Source organism: Montipora foliosa, chromosome 10 (assembly GCF_036669935.1).
Source record: "Montipora foliosa isolate CH-2021 chromosome 10, ASM3666993v2, whole genome shotgun sequence".
NCBI classification, from domain to species: domain Eukaryota; kingdom Metazoa; phylum Cnidaria; class Anthozoa; order Scleractinia; family Acroporidae; genus Montipora; species Montipora foliosa.
The window spans coordinates 24050368-24070796 of NC_090878.1; the positions used below are offsets into that span (position 1 = coordinate 24050368).

Genomic DNA, 20429 nt, shown 5'->3' on the forward strand with positions numbered 1-20429 from the left:
ATTAATATTATTTTATTTTCTATTGTTTTCCTAAGGATTGCCCCAGTACCCACCCTTAGTCCTTTGTTTCCTGTCGGTGTGTTTGCCATACCGTCATGCAAGTTTTTGTTTTCTGTTGCAGTACATGGGAGGTGGTCCTGAACCCCCGCTACCTCTAGGAGCCCAGGAGGCTCCTCTAGTCATGAATGGTAAGAGAGAGTTTAAATAACAAATTATGTATTTATTAACTGGAACTGGCCCCCATTGAGGAGTAAAATTGTCTGGTGTTAGACAGAATAAAATCTTCAAGTGTCAATCTTAGGAATGAAAAGATTAAGTTTGGTGCTTACTAATTCAAAGGTAGTTTTGCGTGCTTGTATGAATATGCTGGAAAAGCTGGTCTTAACAAGTGTTATAGAAATCTAAAAAGAAAATTGAGGGGAACCAGGTATTTAAATTCAAAGATAATTGATCAAGAATATTTGTTAAGAGCTTTTAAATACAAAGCAGTGTATTGTGTTCCTTTCCAAATTGAAGCTTAATTATCTCCAAAAAATGCATGGTTACCCCCCAATTTTCTTTTTGGATACCAAGAGCACTTGCTAAGTTTGGCTTTCTCCACATAGTTGTAAGCGGTGCCAAAATATCACTACATTAGTAAACACTACCGATAGGAAATCCGAGTATCTGGAGACGTGCAGGACGTATGTGCAATAACAATAGCACCATCCTTAAAAGAATACAATACAATACATACTTAATTGACTGCTTCCCATAGGGGCTTTTCAGGGCCAATGAAACACAACGAAACGACAGAACAGAACAACAGCAACTGTTAAGAATCCCAACCGGCTGGAGGCAAACCAGTTGGCTATTTACAAGTGCGGCTGGGAAGTTGAACCAGGGACTACCAGGATCAAATTCAACGAGTGGTCAGAGCGGGTCTTGAACCTGGGATCTCCAGATCTCAAGGCAAGCGCCCTAACCACTGGGCCACACTTTTCCAATGAATTAATCACTAGCTTACTGGCTTAACTATGATCAGGCTAGGAATCTTGATGAAGTATTGTTACTTTTGTATAGTTCGACTCACAACCATATTTGGTAAATCATGTGACCAAAACAGAGAATGCCTAAAAACTCAGCGAGTTAACTGTTTTTCACAAATTTTTAATGCAGCAGTATGAGAACATCCTGACATAAAATAGATTTTACAAATTATTCTCAAAAAAATTATGATGTCATAAGGCCCTCCTTTGATACACTTTTCAAAATATCAGTTCCTTTTTTTTTGTCGAATTCGAAATTCCATGCTACAGTTCGTTTCCTGGGAGCTTTTACCTGTTTTTCACTGAAATGCATGGCACCTTCTGATTGAAGTAATGTCAGATTTCCATGCAACCTTTTTGTAGGGCTCTTTGACTAAAAACCTTCCTTAGCAACCATTGTCTTTCTGTAGTTAAGTGCCACTCCCCCCTTAAACATTCAAAAAACTCAATGTGGTGGAGGTTGATACAATCTGTTACTCTACTCAAACCAGCTGCTTATTTAAAATTCTGTTGAAACCCCTGGACTTTCAAATAATCAATGTGTTAACCATTTCCTGCCTGAAGGGGGCCCCATTGACGAGTAAAGTTGTCTGGCATTAGACAGAGTGAAATCTAGAAGTGCCACACTCTTGGGTCAGCAAAGGGTTTAAATGGGGACAGTTTTTGAGTGGACCTAATTGATGTTGTTGGCCGTTTCCTGCCTGATCTGTTTTGATTGTTACTGTGAAACAACCTGCACTTTCATCCTTGTTTTATTTTCAAACAAGACGGAGAATTTTGAGGTACTTCTGTAATGATCAATCATTGATGATTGTAAAGTAACATTTTGTTTCAGATTCAAACCCTGATATGGATGGCCTTCCTAAGGTATTTATACAGTAACTTTCTTGTAAATTTGCTGCTTCTGTCTTGTGCAAAAAAATGCATGTAGCTTCATTTCCTGTTATTTGCTCGTGAGTTTCTAAAAAATGGCAGCTCCATTGCTTGACTGATACCTTTTTATGGATCTCCTCTTTCTTGTTGTTGATGCCTTCATCTTCAAGTAAACTGCAGAATACCCGACCACTCTTTTGTTCTTGTACATAGCTCTCCGTAACGTAGAGCTCGTGTTCATGTTTATTGTTTTGTTGAAAGTTGGATTTTTATATCACTAAATTAAACGACTTAATTTGATTTTAAAGAAGACTGCATGTCTTTAAGGAGGGAACGGTTAATGAGCGAAATTTGATAGCGTTTGATGTAACTGACCTGTACATGTGCTTGTGTTTTCTGTAGGATAATCAGAATGATCACAATCCTGGTACCCCTGGGGAGGGGGATGGACAGTTTGGCAATTTACTGCCATTCTCACAAGATAATGTAAGTGTGTTCTTTTCTGATAATTTTAGGGTTAAAATTCTGGTCGATTATCAATTAAGATATTTGAAGCGGGAAGCCGTAACTTAGAAGAAATCTAATGAAAAGGAAGATTGTTATCTTAGACATCACGAGGAGTATTGTCCTCATCCCATATTCGAAAAGAAAAAAGAAATATCGTTATGTTAAACATAATCAAGTGTCCTCATCCCTTAAATCAGACCCGTAATGATAGTCGGGCAGCCACAAATGTGACCCGTATGCGTTAATTGCATGAGGTAATCATTAAACCATGTGAACATTAGCACTTAAAAACTGACACGGAGCACTGTGTGAAGCTATTTTATTAAAGATTTCAGTTGGAACACATGTACAACCAGGTTTTAACCAAAACTTGTTTCGATAGAGCCTGTTTTTTCACTTGACAGGTTGAACTTTGCTTATTAACAAATGTTACGTGAAAGATCGCCAAACAAATTATGCGAAAGGTCTGGGTTTAAATTCTGTGGAGTTAGTTCATCTGTTGAAAATGGTGTAGCTACTGCGCCTGGAATTTCAGACCTTGTTTCTATTTTCTTGGGGCCAAGTAGAAACAAAGGCCTGGAAAGTCAGCCTAATGAATAATAAATAATAGGGTTAAATGATCCTGGGTGGAATCCATGTTCGTCCAGCGTCGAAGACTGACGATCCGTTTTCCTTTTTCCTCCGTTATGACAACAAACATTAAATCAATAGCTGTCAAAATACACCTACAACTGTAGCAACCATACTCTATTCGCTCTCCTGCCACACACTTGAAAAGGTTGACCCGCTCGGAAATTCTGGAAGAATGCCGTATGCGTTTGTCGTATCCTATCGGGAACATTTCTTTACTTCTTTACCACGGACTGCTCTTATCAGAGCCGCAAATCTTAGAAATAGGTCAAAGTACGTCATCTGAAGCCAACAGACCATGTGACTGGTGGAATGAGAAAATTAAATGACTGACTGACAATAGTTGCTCCGTTTCCGGTGTACCGTATAAGTTGTACGGGCTCCACCCTGGTGATCACCAGAAAGTGACATTTAGGTTAAAAGGTCGAATGCGGAGGTTGTAAGCTCGAAAATTGCGGCACACGCATTTAATTTTTTTTGCAAGGGAAGGCAACGGTGAACTTTGTGTGACTCTTCATGTCCTCGTTCGTTAAATCTGGAACACACATGCGTTTTACCTTATTCCAAAATGACTGTCATTCTGATACCCTTTTTTTGTTCAAGTCATTTCCAGATGCCTCTGATCAAAATTCAGAAAGTCAGTAAGTAGCGGCCATTTTGGAATTAGGCCAATGAAACATGAAGATGTATAGGTTTCATTTCCATATTAATAATGTAAATTGAAAAAAATTGTCAATTCTGATTGTCTAAGAGAAATACAGTTTTCAGGTGACACAGCGCAGCAAATAAGCAATTCTTTGCAAAAACAAGTATGAAACCAAGCATTTTGATTGGTCAGTGAGCAAAGACAGTCACAAAAAGCCAATCAAATCCGAGCCCTAGATGTCGCAGTTTTTGCGCAATTGCGTGATACTCTGCTTAACTATTCCGACTTTTTTCATGTATACTTTTAATAAGTAATCATGAATAAGTAATCACATGATTTTTCTTGTGCTATTTGGAATGCAGAAGAATTTTTTTCGAAGACTACAAATTGCACTCGCCCTACGGGATCTTGCAATTTTCACCTTTTAAAGAATTTATTATTGCTTATTTTTTCATTACGTCATCGCGGCCATGTTGGTGGACAAGAACAAAAGATCTCTCATTTGCTCCTTTTGTTCTTCCACCAGCACTTGTACTTCACATCATTGTTATCTTCGTCTCTAAGAAAGATATAATAACCCAAGTTATTCGCGCATTTTGATTGTTTCTTGCCTATGATCTATTAGAGGACAGACGCACGGTTGACGTCATCTTAAAGTTTTCCGAATAAAGTTTAATTCTTTATTGTATAAAACAAATAGATTCCATGTTGCCGTGCGTCTGTTCAGTAATAGATCACAGAAGACAACGTCAAACTGTGGTAAGAACATCAGTGACACATTCGGCTATCGCCTCGTGTGCCAATCTATTTGTTAATTGGCCTGCTTGCAGGCAGTTGATGTACTTTTCTTTAGAGAGGGTGTGAAAACGTAACCTTTTCACATTCTCTCTAAGGAAATTATGCCTGATCGCAGGTTATTGTCGCCACGAAACACGTATCAGACGCCATATTGGAAGAGTGTGGAAAAGGTCTTGGCCGGGTGACAAAACGACGGATTGTGGAGTGAGAAGAGCGGAGAGAAAAACCGCCTGTCCGAACACCAGCCTTTTCTCGGTAGCTGCGTCCATCAGCGGACGCGGCTTTCTAATTGGTTGGCTCGAATGGTTTAGATCTCTCCGCTCTTCTTACTCCCCACCCCGTCGTTTTGTCACCCGGCCCAGACCTATCCCACGCTCTTCCAAATATGGTGTTTCGTGGCGACAAAAACATCTACCACCTGCAAGCAGGCTATTAAGACATGGTCATTCATTCATTCATTTAATTGGTTATTGTTATTAATTAATTATTTAATTAATTTACATGAGATCACGCACTTGGGCCAATATATTGCGTTCTTCACTGAATGCGGCTCGTAACTTGAACAAGCAGCGTTCAATGCTCTGGTGGTTAAATGGGGGAAACCTTTTTAAGAGACGCAAAATGAGTTCAGTGTCAACTGTATTTAGCACTGGGGTACAAATTGGGGACACTTGACAGGGTAGTAGAGAACCAACAAACTTTCCAACTCTGATTTGAAACGCGAAATGTTGTTTGCTTCTGTGAAAGTTGGGTGACCAACAAATAGGCAACATGTTATGGAGAGTGGAATTACGATAATCATATAATATCGCCCAGTGTTGAAAATATGATAATCATAATTACATGCCATATACACTGGTCTAAGTCCCAGGACTTGTGGTAGCAGATAAAAAGAAAAAAAAAGTAAAAGTATTCCCTGGACAGGATTTGAACACGGAGCTTCGGCTTAGAGGAACAGCTTCTATTCACTAGACCACGATGAACAAGTTACAAAGTTTCTTCAATACGTATTTGTTATTTGTTGCCTGTTATCTAGGTTAGGATCACAATAATTCATCAATGATTGAGCCTTAGCGCTAATTTCAAAATGGTTAGCTTTGTTTTAAGCGTGGTCGGACCTTTCTCGTTAGTTGTCTAAAATAAGTTCTTAGCGAGTGTTATCGCACGTTGAGAGCCCGGTCTTATCACAAATAAATTGGATTATTGTGTTTAAAAATGTTGTCTAAGCAAACGGCGACTCGGTGGTTTAGTGGTTCAGGGCGGTGACAGGTGAGCTAATAATCGTAGCTTCCAGATAGGGAATGATGGGTTGAATTTTAAAAGAAAAACGTTTAATTCCCAGAATTCCTTTCCAACTGTCAGTGTCATGAAATAATGTTAATTGTATATTCAAAGCCGGTTGATACTATATGATTATCGTTATACCAGTCTCGAGGATGACTTGAAATTGGCCAGTTTCGTATTCTCGCGGTTAGAGTGAATCTAGCATGAAATGGAGGCTAATGCAGGGGAAATAATATGAAAGATTCCCCCGCCACACATTTGCCTTCACTTCATGCTCGATCCGACCCAACCGTTAGAATACGAAACTGGCCTAATCCACGCCTTGAAAACAACCATAGGTCATCTGACGCCATAACCACTTGTAAAAATGATTCATACGTGTATCACACTTCTTTCGTCGTTCGGTTGAACGTACTCTAATCCCCACGTGCACCATGCTCCTCGCGGTCTGTGGCAGTGTCCTGTTTGCTGACCGCTCGGAGTGCGTGCACAATCGTGCCCCACCCTTTTTTTTTGTTCTTTCGTGTCACCCCATGTGGTGGTTTGTAATACTTTAATTCTTATTTGTTTGCAGACATTTCCAAGTTAGAGTACTGACCCCTAACTGGCTTTTAAAGTGAGTTTATGAATTATGTAAACGTTGATAGTACGTAAACATTGAAAGCATGAAATTGTGTTTTATCCGTGGTTAGAGCTTACAAATGACTTATGGTTGACAAAATGGGCCGTCCTAAATTTGCAGTCAAGGGACTTAAGTGTTCCTCCTACAATTGAATATACCGGCGTATGGTTTTTTTCTGAGCGCACTTTTTTCAATCCAAGTTTGTATTCACCTCATGAGTTAGTGAGATGGCCCTTCGGTTTATTACCATAGTCCAAGTGATCAGGGATGGATTTATAAAGCTTTCTCAAATCCATTAATAATTCACCAACCAAGTCGACCAATCACAGGATGTATACCACCACATCACGTACGTGACCCAATAGAAAAGTAGATGAAACCTTTTACAGATGTAGATACGATATCCAAATCTCTTATAATTTTTCTCTGCCGTCTCTAGCTAGAAAAACAAAACGAAACAACAGTCGGCCACTCGTTCGAGAATTGAGCTATACCAAGAACTTGTGCTTCGTGTTTTGAAATTCGAAGCAGTAAGTACTGATTTATCTGATCACCTCCCAATTTTAGTTGTCGAGCCACTATGCCAGAAGCGATTGGCACGCCTTGTTAACCCTACAACAATTGCAGCATTCAGGTCTCGAGTGGAAACCATTGAGTGGTCTCAAGTCTATAACTCTGACTCTACTAATGATTCTTATGATACATTCTCTAGCCTTGTTATGTCAGCATACCATAAATCATTTCCACTTAAACCATTATACCCTGAGTGCCGCCTTCCTTCGAAGCCCTGGTTTACAGAAGGTCTTTTTGTATCCTGCAATAGGAAGAATTTTCTCTATAAACAATTCCAAACAAACCCTACTGTATCTAACAAATCTAGATATAATAAGTATCGAAATAAGTTCAATTTTCTACTAAAAGTTGCCAGGAAAAAATATTTTCATGATAAACTAATCTCTGTTAGCTCTGACCTGAGGAAGACTTGGTCAGTTATTAAGCAGATTGTCGCAAAAAAGAAACCTGAACGCCATTTCAGTAACATGAAAGACAGTTCAGGTATTTGTTCAGACCCTTTACACATAGCTACCAAATTTAATAATTTCTTTGCCAATATAGGTCCATCTTTGGCCAGTAAAGTTCCCTCTACTCAATTTTCTCATAAAGATTTTCTTGTTGGTCACTATGCCAACTGTTTCTTTCTCAATCCCACTACTCCTTCTGAGGTTTCTTCTATTGTCCATTCTCTAAAAAATAGCAAATGTGAGGGTGTTGATGGTCTTTCTTTGTCTCCCATCAAAGAAACAATCGATTTACTAGCTGCCCCTTTGTCTCATATCTGTAATCTGTCTTTTGAGCGTGGTGTTTTTCCCGATAAACTCAAAATTGCAAAGATTCTTCCTGTTTTTAAAAGCGATGACCCTTCTCTGTTCTCAAATTATCGGCCTATTTCTATTCTCCCCTGTCTCTCTAAGGTTCTTGAGAAACTCTTTTACCTCAGGCTATCGGAATTCCTTACAAAGTTCAATATCCTTAATCATCACCAGTACGGTTTTAGACCTCATCACTCTACCGCTATGGCTATCTTAGAGCTTGTCAATAATATTTATGAAGGTTTTGAAAACAATCAGTACACTATCGGAGTCTTCATAGATCTTAAGAAGGCTTTTGATACAGTCAACCATGAAATACTTCTGGATAAACTAAATTTTTATGGAATTAGAGGAATTCCATTGGCCTGGCTTGCTAGCTATTTATCTCACAGACAACAGTGTGTCATGGTTCATGACCATACATCTACATATAATACGGCTGTATGTGGAGTTCCACAAGGATCAGTCCTTGGACCTTTACTTTTTCTTTTATACATCAATGATCTTTTTCTTGTCTCAAACCTCCTGTCAATCTTTCTCTTTGCTGATGATACAAATATCTTTTTTCGTCATAATGACTTGGCTACCTTAGTAACCATACTTAATGTAGAGCTCACTCGTGTTTCTTCTTGGTTTAGTGCTAACAAACTCGCTGTCCATCCTGACAAGTCTAAATTCATCATTTTTCACCCACGTCGTAAACAGATTAACCTCTCAGATATAAACATTTCTGTAAATAATTCCCCCATCACACGTGTGCAGGAAGACAAATTCCTTGGAATTCTCATTCATGAAAACCTATCCTGGAAACCGCATATCTCTGTTGTCTGTGATAAAGTCTCTAAGATAATTGGAGTTTTATTCAAGGCAAGGCGATACTTACCTTGTGATACTCTGAAAACTTTATATAATGCTCTTTTCCTGCCTTACATCAATTATTGTACTCTAATTTGGGCTTCTACGTACGTTTCTTACCTTGAACCACTTTATGTACTTCAAAAGAAAGCCATCCGTATAATTACTTTTTCACCCCCACGCACACCTTCTAAACCCCTTTTCTCTAAAAATAATTTTCTTTCGCTCCATTCTATCTTTAAATTCCATTTGGCCTGTTTTGTTTTCTCACATTTTAACAATATTCTGCCTACTCCTGTTTCCTCAATCCTTCATTTTAACCATGAATATCACGATTATTTGACTTGTTCACGTTTTAATCTTCATAAAACCAACCACAAGTATCAATTTGCTATCACCTGGCAGGCTCCTGTTATTTGGAATGATATTCCGTTAACAGTGCGCAACAGCCTTACATTAAGTAACTTTAAAAAAAAGTTGAGACTGCATTTTCTGAATGCTGAGTTAGTACATTGAAAATCGAAAATTGAACTCATTTCCTTTAATTCTATAGTCTGATCAAGTCCCTCGGGACTAAATTGTAAACTTTGTGGACTGTTTTGTTTTGTTTTGTTTCCTGTTATTTGAAACAATTCTACTAGGAGTACTTGTTTATGCAATTTATTTAATTATATTATCCTGTGTGTTTGTAAATTAAGTAGTTAGATTTAGTTGTATAAGTATTTTAGCTAAAGCCTTCTTCTATTCATGCAAATTTTTCAAATTATCTTTGCTGACCATATGCCATTTAAGCTTCCGGCTTTGGCTGTTCTCATGTATTCTTCAGAGTTTGATGTGTAACAATAAACAATTATACAATTATACTCTGCCTTCGGCGTCATGCTTTCATCTGTTTGTTAGTGTTTGGAACCTCGGATGAAACATTCCCACTCGTTATTGATATGTTACTTCTAATAGGATCCAACTTGATCAGCATCCTCGCAGATGTTGGTGCGTGTTGAACTTATCGACATCCTTTAGCCAAATATTGACACGGTTGCTTTTACCTCTCGATCTGTCTTTCATCGGAAAAGACAACGTTCTTCCATTATTCGTCTACAGTCGTTGTCATGCGCACTAACCAAATAAATACAAATCTGCAGTTACTCAAGAGGAAAAAAAACTATCAGGTCGCAAAAAAATATATTCAATTTATTTTCCTCTCTGTGCTAATTCCACGAACAGGAAATGGCACACACTTCTGGACAGATAAACAACATTCTGTTTTCAAAGAACTATCACAATGCAAAGCAGTCTATGACGTCAACCCGGTATTAGGCTCGTTCCTCTTCTTTGCTTGGTCGTAGATCAAATTACAACTTTTAGGAGCCTCTAATACTGTGTTCACACTTGGCCGAAACATGATTAGTCTGATCACGAATGAAACATGTTTCGTTATGAAAAGTGTTCACATCAGACAGTGCAAGGCGCGAATCATGGTTGAAACATGATTATTCTGATGATAGAAATAACCTCGCGAGGTAGTTTCAATCATGATCCGACCAAACACGTTCAAAATGGCAGATTCATGCGAGAGGAGGTAAGTGCCCAAAAGAACCAAAATTGAGGCTATTAGGAGGCTAAATGTCTAGTTGCAATATGGGCCGACGAAGAAATATAACGGCAATTATCGGCGATTGTTACAGATGAGCTTGTGGAAAACGGAATCTCTTGTCACAAAGAAAGCGCAAATGCCGTCTCCTCGTTAAACGCCGCATAGCCCTCCTCCTCCGAACGTCTAGAAATTTAACACTAAACGAAAGAATGAATGCAACTGTTACAGAAGTTTCCAGCTCCAATCTACAGCTGAAATGTAAAAAAATTATGCGAGTGTCATGAAACAGCATAAGAAAAAAGTAAAATCGTTCTCTGGTAAAAAGTTTTGAAAAAACTATGAGCTTTCGACAGACTGAACTGCTGCCTTCAACGGATAAAAATGTGTGAAGCCTAAAAGCGAAAGAAATTTAAATATAACGAAAAATTCGCATAAATTAAAGGGTAAAAGCATGTAGTGGAAAGAATGTTTAAAATGCTAAGAAAATCAGTGTTTCTTTAAGAGAATGTGATATTGTCTTGGGAGCGGGCACGAATTGTTGTCTGCCCCTACAGTTTTTGCCGTGTGCCATGACTCCAATGTCTTTCTGCTCCGGTTGTTCGCTTTGTCAATGATTTTAGAATTGTTAAAGTCAATATCATGATTAAAAGTCCACGCGTGTTTTGCGACATTTGAGCCTTTAGTACAATGCTTTAAGTTCCTCATATGTTCCTTTCTCCTAGTAGTAAAGGATCTTTTAGTTTCGCCAATGTAGCTCCACGGGCAAGATGCGCATGGAATTTTATAGATGACATTGCACTGGTCGTCTGCGGCAGGTCGAAACTTAGGGATAGGGAAATGCTGCTGTAAAGTTTTAACTGGTCTGCTAGTGACTTGGATGTCGTGTTCCTTGAGGATTCTTGTGAGAGGTTCCGTGATGCCTTTGATGTAGGGAAGGACTGCAAAGTTGCGTCGGTTTGTTGGCTGAACCCATTTAAAAAACATACCAACCAACTCTTCTGGAGTAGGTGTAGGTGGTGGAGGCCTCGCTTTCTTTCTTATAACATCAGCAGCGATTTTTTTGGGATAGCCGTTGGAGTGTAAAGCGGCGCAAACACGAGCAGTTTCACGGGTCTTTCCAACTTGTGTGTTGGGGAGATTCAAAGCTCGATGCAGGAGTGTCTCAGCGGTGCTGATTTTATGTTTCCTGTCATGGTGTGAATGGAAGTCGAGATATCTATCCGTATGCGTGGGTTTGCGGTAGATGTCGACCAAAAGTTTTCCGTTATCGCGCGAAATGAGGGTGTCAAGAAAGGGTAGTTGGCCGTTGGACTCGTGTTCGATGGTGAAAGAAATATGCTGATCGATTGAGTTCAATGAATTGTGAAAGGAGGCAACAGCGTGGCTCTTAATAATGCAGAAACTGTCGTCTACATACCGCTTCCAAAATTTCGGCGAGACAGTAGTCGTGTTGAATGCTGTTTTTTCGATTTCTTCCATGCATAGGTTGGCTACTACAGGGCTGACGGGGCTACCCATAGCACAACCGTGGATTTGTTTGTAAATGGTGTCATTGTAAACGAAGAAGTTATTGGACAGCACAAAATTCAATAAGGAAATTATGTCCTCGATGTCTAGGTTGGTTCTGGAATGGAGAGACAAATCGTCCTCTAATTTCTTCCTGATATAATCGCAAGCTTTGTCGACAGGGATGGCGGTGAATAGAGACACCACATCAAAGGAAACCATGGTTTCATCATCTTGGATGTTAACGTCGGCTATTTCGTTAGAGAACTCCTGTGAATTAGCAACTGAGAACCCATCACGATTTTGGATCGGTGCAAGGATGTCGGTGAGGAATTTAGAAGTGTTGTAAAGTGCAGAGCCCATGCAAGTCACGATAGGTCTGAGAGGGTAGCCATCTTTGTGGTGTTTGATAGAACCGCGGATCACTGGTGGAATGCCGTCGGTAGATCTTAATTTAAAGTATGTATAGTCGTCAATCTTTTGTTGTCTCTTAAAGTTCAGGAGCGTCGCGTTCAATTCACGCTCGATTCGACCGAACGGAGATCTTGTGACAACTTCATAGGTACTTCGGTCCGCAAGGACCAATAACTTCTTCGTTTACAATGACACCATTTACAAACAAATCCACGGTTGTGCTATGGGTAGCCCCGTCAGCCCTGTAGTAGCCAACCTATGCATGGAAGAAATCGAAAAAACAGCATTCAACACGACTACTGTCTCGCCGAAATTTTGGAAGCGGTATGTAGACGACAGTTTCTGCATTATTAAGAGCGACGCTGTTGCCTCCTTTCACAATTCATTGAACTCAATCGATCAGCATATTTCTTTCACCATCGAACACGAGTCCAACGGCCAACTACCCTTTCTTGACACCCTCATTTCGCGCGATAACGGAAAACTTTTGGTCGACATCTACCGCAAACCCACGCATACGGATAGATATCTCGACTTCCATTCACACCATGACAGGAAACATAAAATCAGCACCGCTGAGACACTCCTGCATCGAGCTTTGAATCTCCCCAACACACAAGTTGGAAAGACCCGTGAAACTGCTCGTGTTTGCGCCGCTTTACACTCCAACGGCTATCCCAAAAAAATCGCTGCTGATGTTATAAGAAAGAAAGCGAGGCCTCCACCACCTACACCTACTCCAGAAGAGTTGGTTGGTATGTTTTTTAAATGGGTTCAGCCAACAAACCGACGCAACTTTGCAGTCCTTCCCTACATCAAAGGCATCACGGAACCTCTCACAAGAATCCTCAAGGAACACGACATCCAAGTCACTAGCAGACCAGTTAAAACTTTACAGCAGCATTTCCCTATCCCTAAGTTTCGACCTGCCGAAGACGACCAGTGCAATGTCATCTATAAAATTCCATGCGCATCTTGCCCGTGGAGCTACATTGGCGAAACTAAAAGATCCTTTACTACTAGGAGAAAGGAACATATGAGGAACTTAAAGCATTGTACTAAAGGCTCAAATGTCGCAAAACACGCGTGGACTTTTAATCATGATTATTGACTTTAACAATTCTAAAATCATTGACAAAGCGAACAACCGGAGCAGAAAGACATTGGAGTCATGGCACACGGCAAAAACTGTAGGGGCAGACAACAATTCGTGCCCGCTCCCAAGACAATATCACATTCTCTTAAAGAAACACTAATTTTCTTAGCATTTTAAACATTCTTTCCACTACATGCTTTTACCCTTTAATTTATGCGAATTTTTCGTTATATTTAAATTTCTTTCGCTTTTAGGCTTCACACATTTTTATCCGTTGAAGGCAGCAGTTCAGTCTGTCGAAAGCTCATAGTTTTTTCAAAACTTTTTACCAGAGAACGATTTTACTTTTTTCTTAATATGAATCCTGGTAACGGATCTTCAATATTTTTACGAAACAGCATAAGTTACACAACCATGCATGAAACGTGTTTCACACGGACACCTGGTGTGAACGACCCAATAAAAAACATGTTTCGGCGAAGCATGTTTCCTTGAAACATGTTTACTCTGATCATGTTTCGGCTTTAATTTGAACACAGCTTAAAACAGTGACTTTGAAGGAGAGAGTATAGCGAACCAAAAAATTAATGTTTGACCAGTGCAGAGACTTGTTAAGTAGGGAGGGCAGTGCATGGGGCAGTGTAGAAATATCTCGGAATCGAAAGCTCCCTTTTAGTTTTTGTTTGTTCGTTTTATTTAACGAGAGCTTTAATTTCCTTTCAGGATCACTGTGAATCGGTTGCGATCTTAAAGATCAAAGAAAGCATGCAAGAAGAAGCAAGAAGATTTGAAAATGTCGATGGAACGACGGACCATCAAGGAGAGTTTTTCATGCAATAACAGCTAGAGAACTTTCGCCTTTGTATATTTGCCAACCACTACCCAAAGATTTGTAGAAAACAACTGTACTTGATCTACGGAGTTTTCAGTGGGAGAACAACCCGCTATCGCTAAACGCCTCCTTCTCTTGTGCCAGGGAAGACGAGTCCAAAGTAGATGTCTCTAAATTAAGGTTATATTATATAGAAAGGGAAATATGTTTGTATAGTCCATCGCTTACGTTGTGGCTTATAATTAATAATATACGGACAGTTGTTGGGTGTTTGTGTAGAATAATAGGCGAGTTCTTTGGGACAAGAAAGCTTTCATATCTTATCAGGAATGAATGAGTTTGCTGCTTCGGTGTAGCGCACAATAAGGGACAAAAGGGATCCAAGCCACGTGCTTAAAAGCTGGTTGACCCAGATTTCTTTCTTGACCTCAAACGCGTTAAACACGTGACCAGCACATGATGGGCTCGTTACGCCTTGGTGGCGATTCTTTCTATTTATCCATCGCGTGCTGTAACGTTGTCAACGCTTAGTGAATTCTAGTTCCTTCTTAGTGGTTTGGGTCAAAGTCACGTAACGCTCCTCGGGCGAGGAACATTGTTTGCGCGACTGCTGCCCGAGTGGCTCCGAAGGAGACTAAGTAACATGTTCCAAATGACGGAGAAACTTCGTGCAAATGGTTGCTTCGCCTTCTCGAGAAACGTTCAAAACCGGAATCTTTTGTGAGACGTGTACCTCGGTGCTCTGTAAAACTGTAGCGCAAGCTGGTGGTCGATGCGTTGGCGCCCAGCGGACCCAGTGATTGGTAAGTTTCTGATTTACACTGAAAAATCAAGGAGCTGTTTGGAATGAAAACTTAAGCTCACTGCCAAGTTTTTCGCAAGGTTTATATTTTGCTTCGTCTTTTAACGTGAAGACGGCTAGTTATCTCATTTGCACGTTTAGATCCAATGTGCGTCAAGTCTTCTTATTTCACGCATATTAGGGAAACAGTCCTTACCGCAAGGTGTCCGCACGTAACAAGAGCGAATCAGTAATTGGCATGATACGAGGTGTAGCTATGTAAAAAGCGCGGGAAAGCACTGCGCGCAAGTCAGGTGGTTTTGGTCTGCTTTGTTTAATTAAACGGTGACTCCAGATCGTTGGCCAGTCAAGAACCACAGTCTTGATTCTATGTTGCGCTTGTTTGTGATTGGTGTTGTAGCGTGAAAGTACTGCTATGGAACATGGCCGGCTTTGCATGCTGGGAGGATTAATTCTATCAAACGTACGGGACCTATATGAACATTTTGTAAACGTTCGCCAACCAACAAATCTTTCAACTCGTTTAGGAAAGTAGTAAATTAAACATTTTTTTGTTTCTGAACGAAATATCGGGGGGGAAGGGCAGGTCTTGGGTCTGCAAAACGTTAATATGATTGATGTGATAACAATTGTAAGATTATTTGAAAGAACTAATTTTTAAAAGCAAAAAAACTATACCTTGGGGAAAAGTTGTGTACATTACGGATAATGAGACGCTGATAGTATTTAACTCGTGAAGGAAGATGCAATGTTTAATCCACCTCTGTCTGTGTGAAGTAACGAGCAAATTATTCAAACAACAAGGAGGAGAATTTGAGATTTTTGGACACAACTTTTTTTTTTGCGGGTTAGATAAAATCGCTCATCTGTGCCGTGAATAGCAAGATGAAACTGTATAAAGACCTTCTACAATATATAATTCAACTGTCCAGTATATTAATACACTTTGAGATCATGTTGATTAAAGAAATTGTCAATGAAATCCTACTAGTAAGATTCGCCCTCAATCTGTAATTTCTGCTGTCCTGTCATGAGTTCTCAGCAACGTCAACGGTAACTCAGCTGAAATGACTCACAGGCCATTGTGAACAACAAGAAAACAAAGAAATGTGTTTTAATAAGTGATTTTTTACGGGGAGGTCTTGGTTGTCCGGGTCTTAAGCTTCGATCTTCGTTTTCCACACCCCAAGCATTATCCAACCACGTCCTTTGTACTGGGGCCTCACCGCCTGGTATATTAATATGAATTTGAAAGGCTTTGTCAAAACGGGCGAAAAACTTAGAAATTACAGAAGGGAAACTTGGAGGAAGCAACTAAAATCGACCGAAAAAACTACTCGTGATGAATAAAGGACGGCGAAAGAGCTCAGATGAACAATTGTCCTTAGCAAGTTTGTTTCTTTTTTGTGCTATAAAAAAGCATCGTTTTTATATCGGCAAAAATCTCCCTCCTTCTTTCGGGCTTCTTTCTAAAGCTCTTTGGACGAGCAAAGAAAAAAGAAAAGTTGCCAAACTGCGATCCTCGCATGCTGAAGATGTCTTGTATCGTACGTCAGGGTCGGCCAGGGTTTTTGGGTATACGGTATACAGGGGCTTTTTAAATCGGGTGTACGGTATATTGCAGTTAAAGACGAGTATTCGCTTTATCACTTTCTTTGAATTTAAGGTATACGGTATACAATGCTTCCATTAATTTTGGTTATGTACATTTGGATGAATTTTGGGTATTTTGGCGATTTTTTTTCGGGTATACTGGTATAACACTACCCCCCGTTTTCAGTCCCACATCAGCTCATTTGTGTAAAAGGAAGCTTCATATAGATTCTTGTGCACAGTTGTACTCAAGGCTCGGGTATACAAATCTGTGGTGAAAATAGGCATCCACAACTTAACAAAGTTACTTCTGTATAGTTTCAAATGCAGGAGCAAAAGCTAGAGTGACTGTGTAAACAAAGACACAAAAACCTTAGCCTCAACTTAAGATTTTGTCGTGTGCCACACAAAATTAAAGCTGTATTTTGGAGTCCAAAATATTTTGTTGCAGATCCAAATTCTTTAATTAATGCCCGCATCACAAACTTTGTTGTTATCTTCCAGAATTTTGGGGGTGATTAAATTTTTTTTTGTACTTTGAAATTATTATTATTATTATTATTGTTATTATTATTATTATTATTATAATTATTATTATTATTCAATTATTATCATTATTGTTATTACGTAATCATTTATAATTAATATGATTAAGTACTATTATTATCAATATTATGATTACTATTCTTAGTCTCGCTATGTACACTAGCAATTTAATTCTATGAATGGCTAATTCTTGTAGCATCAACATTCATTTGGAGTAGAAAAGGGTATAGAAATGTGTACGTTGTTTAGATGTTTTCATATTTAAGCCTTCTCACTTCTCGAAAAAAAAAACCATGTTGGTGACCGGAAAATACATATTTGTGTCTGCTGTACAGGTATGCGACGGAGTTAACTGTTGTTGCTTCCTCCATTCTGAAGGAACTCTCTCCAAGTCTTAGGGAGGAAGGAAAATCCCTTCTAAGCTCATTTATTTTCGACATTACCATGCAGTACCCACCTCCAGTCTCCCAGTGGCTTTTTTTGGATCTTCAAAGAAAAAGGACTTTATTTATTCTGCGCCATAGACCACTTTCGTAATGGCAGCCAAATAAAATATTCTTCTGTTTTTATACTAATAAGCCTTTCTATCCTTGCTACAACGAGCAAATTTCAAGAGAATATTTGTTTCAAAATGAGGGCAGTAGGTCTAATTAAAATAAATGCAACAGAATGTAAAGGAGGTTGCCATTTGTGAAAGTGGTCTATTTCCCTGCCCTTACACTGAAGGCAAAACATTCAAAACCAATCCTTCCAACTTATCGTGGTCAGAGTTTAGGAAGGGGTGAGAAGAGCTGATGCAAAGAGGGGAAGCGGGGGGGGGGGGGGGGAAATGGGCTTTTTTTCCTCGGAAAAGGGTGGCCTTACCTAAATATGTCAATGAACAAATAGATAAATAAATAAAGAAACCGATAAATATACCGTAAATGAAGAAATGAAATAAAAATTTCAATACATTAAAAGAAAAAGATCGTCGACAAAAACTGTGTGCTCTGAAAAACGAAAAACTTTTATGTAATCACCTGTAGCTACAAATTGTGGATGAAAATGAGTCTACTTAAAAGATTGCTCTTTTAGAAGATGTTTGCCATCTTGGGCAACGTAGCATAACATTATAAGGGATGCTCTTGCTCGCCACTATCTCTATCATCTTTTTTTCCTAAAACGGGATAGATCTCAATGTTTTGGAGGGTCAGCAAAATTAAGTGAAGGGTCTCTCTTCGTTTTGATTGTATATCTTACCTTGTGGTACAAGAGATATGAAATGCAATGCCGACATATCACTGGAAAAAAGTTTAACTATAATCCTATATGCTTATGTTATGCTGGATCTTGTTAAAGGCAGGAAGACTCTGTCGTGACCTTTCCTCTGGTAGTGATGGCGTGTGAAACTCATCAAAGAAGAAAGGAGGGGGGTAGTTTCTAAAGAAACTGTGGTGCTCCGGTGGGGAAGTAGTATACAAAAATTTGGTTTTATCAACGGAGTTGATAATGTAAATTGGCCACCGTACAGAGATTCTAAAAGCTGACGTTTCGAGCGTTCATCAAAGAAGACACAATTGTAGATCTCTGATAGTCATAGCCACAGATTTAAAGGAGAAAACTATTGGTGGAGGCCGTTTTTTGTTGTCGGGCCGTTGGGATTATTAGCGGGTACCAAATAACAAATGAATAGCGGACAAATAATTTGATAATTCGTTCAACCCCAAAAAGGAACGCTAGGAACATACGCCTTTTATATACAAGCACAAACAATACAAAAATATTCCTGTTTGCATAGGCCTCGTGATAGTGTCATAGTATTCAATATGCAGATCGAACGGCCTCGAAAACGCCAAAGTCAGTGGCATACTGCTTTTGTTAGTGGCACGAGAGAATGTCGAAGCTGGCTTGTGAAGTCCGTGCGTGCACAATTCTTCAAATGATATGCACGCATGCGTCCGTAAAAAGCAAGTGAAAGTTATTTTTATTTTCAAAATCGAGGCCTCGTGTTTTGCAGCACTAAGTCTTCATGGGTTTAAATATGTTTTTGTCTTTATTTCATAGAAGGTAAGAAAAAGTTGGTTTATAATTTCTAAGTCACGCGTCTAAGCTAAATCAGTTTAATTGGTAGGAACGCTGCAGCAAACAATTACAGCTTCTAGCCTTTCGTGGTTCATTAGAACTTTCTGAAGTATTTGGTAGGACAGAAACTACTTATTCTTTCTGTTAAAACGAAAAATCAAACCGGGAACATAGCAGGCACAAGAGACAGTCAACAGTCTTCACGGAATAAAAGACGTTTATGTGCAGGCTCTATTTGTACTCTACTTGTATCTTAACGGTTGACTATCTGAATTTTAACAGGCGCAAAGTCGATAATGGAGGCGTGGCTCATGTATTGGTTGAGAATTGGGGTAAGTTTTATAATTGGAGTCACACCTCAGTTAAACATTTTCGTTTGAATTATGATTGGTATTTGTGGTCCCTTTTCATCCATTTTTATTGACTTATTCTGTATCCCCATTCAATCTTCGACATTCATTTTTATTTGGATTTGTTGTTCAATAATTCACTTGATATTGAGAGCCCTTTGCACAAGCAAAGAGTTCAATCACTTTGCAATTTGGAACTGCCTTTGACTACATAAACCCATTCATTCTCACGATCGAAACGTTCACTCTCTCAACTAGTGACATAGAGTTTTTTTGTTGGATAGTCATGAGAACTTGGTGTTATATGAAGATCACGCCTCTTTAGCTGATAACAATGTTCATTATCAATACCTGTTTGACTGACATTTCACAGAAACTGTAAGGAGAATTTACACACCCATCACTCCTACAGAACACAAAGCGGAATTCATTCACTCGATTTGGGTCTGATTCACTGTGATATTAAGCACTTCTGATCTACAAGCTCAGTATATGAAGGGGATAGTTGTCTGAAAAACTGTGGTGCTGCGTCGGTGCCGGGAGAGGGAAAGACACTACCACCGTAAAACAAAAAATATTTCAAATCGATGGCTAATGTTTCGAGCTTAAATCCTTCGTGAGAACGAAGTGAGGAATGAGGGCTGTTTCAAGTTATATTGGAAGTAGGGGATCGATTCCATTGATTGGAGATAATGTAACGAAAAAAGCGAGTAAATTAGCTGAATAAGAAGCGCTCATATATAACAGAGATTGAGAGTGCCGAGTGGCTTTTGTTCCAAAGATGCGTTGCTGGCGTTGTCGGGGGAGGGCAAGGGGAGGAAGAAGGCGTGGAATTTTCAGTCCTCCCCTTCCCCTCCCCTGACAAAGCTTCCTACGCAAGCTCTGGGGGTTTTTGTGTTTCCTTGTTGTACAAAAAGGCCGCAACTGTCATGTTATTCATTCGCTCAACTAAAACGACTGTGCCACTTGGGAGAAGTTATCAGTACCACCCCATATATATTCTTTTGCTCTCCTTTCATTGT

At 39.4% G+C, this 20429-nt stretch overlaps 2 protein-coding genes across 6 annotated transcripts in view; one reads left to right on the forward strand and one right to left on the reverse strand.

The window, feature by feature from the left end:
* The window catches only part of LOC137973960 (single-stranded DNA-binding protein 3-like), a 38884-nt gene extending 23045 nt beyond the window's left edge, over window positions 1-15839 (forward strand). Inside the window, exons 15-20 of one of the 5 annotated variants that reach the window (XR_011117346.1) lie at window positions 122-188; window positions 1864-1895; window positions 2304-2387; window positions 6341-6382; window positions 9838-9923; window positions 13947-15839. Coding sequence is in view for 2 of the 5 variants with exons in the window: in XM_068820867.1 (XP_068676968.1) it covers window positions 122-188; window positions 1864-1895; window positions 2304-2387; window positions 13947-14063 (300 nt within the window). In the remaining 3 variants the exon portion in view is untranslated. The remainder of the gene's footprint in view (window positions 1-121; window positions 189-1863; window positions 1896-2303; window positions 2388-6340; window positions 6383-9837; window positions 9924-13946) is intronic. The other 4 variants (XM_068820869.1, XR_011117347.1, XM_068820867.1 and 1 more) reach the window with 4 other exon arrangements.
* Window positions 10480-12055, reverse strand: LOC137973959 (uncharacterized). The gene has a single exon (XM_068820866.1). The coding sequence runs from the start codon at window positions 11933-11935 to the stop codon at window positions 10694-10696; it is 1242 nt and encodes a 413-aa protein (XP_068676967.1). The 5' UTR covers window positions 11936-12055; the 3' UTR covers window positions 10480-10693.
* Window positions 15840-20429: the final 4590 nt, after the last annotated feature.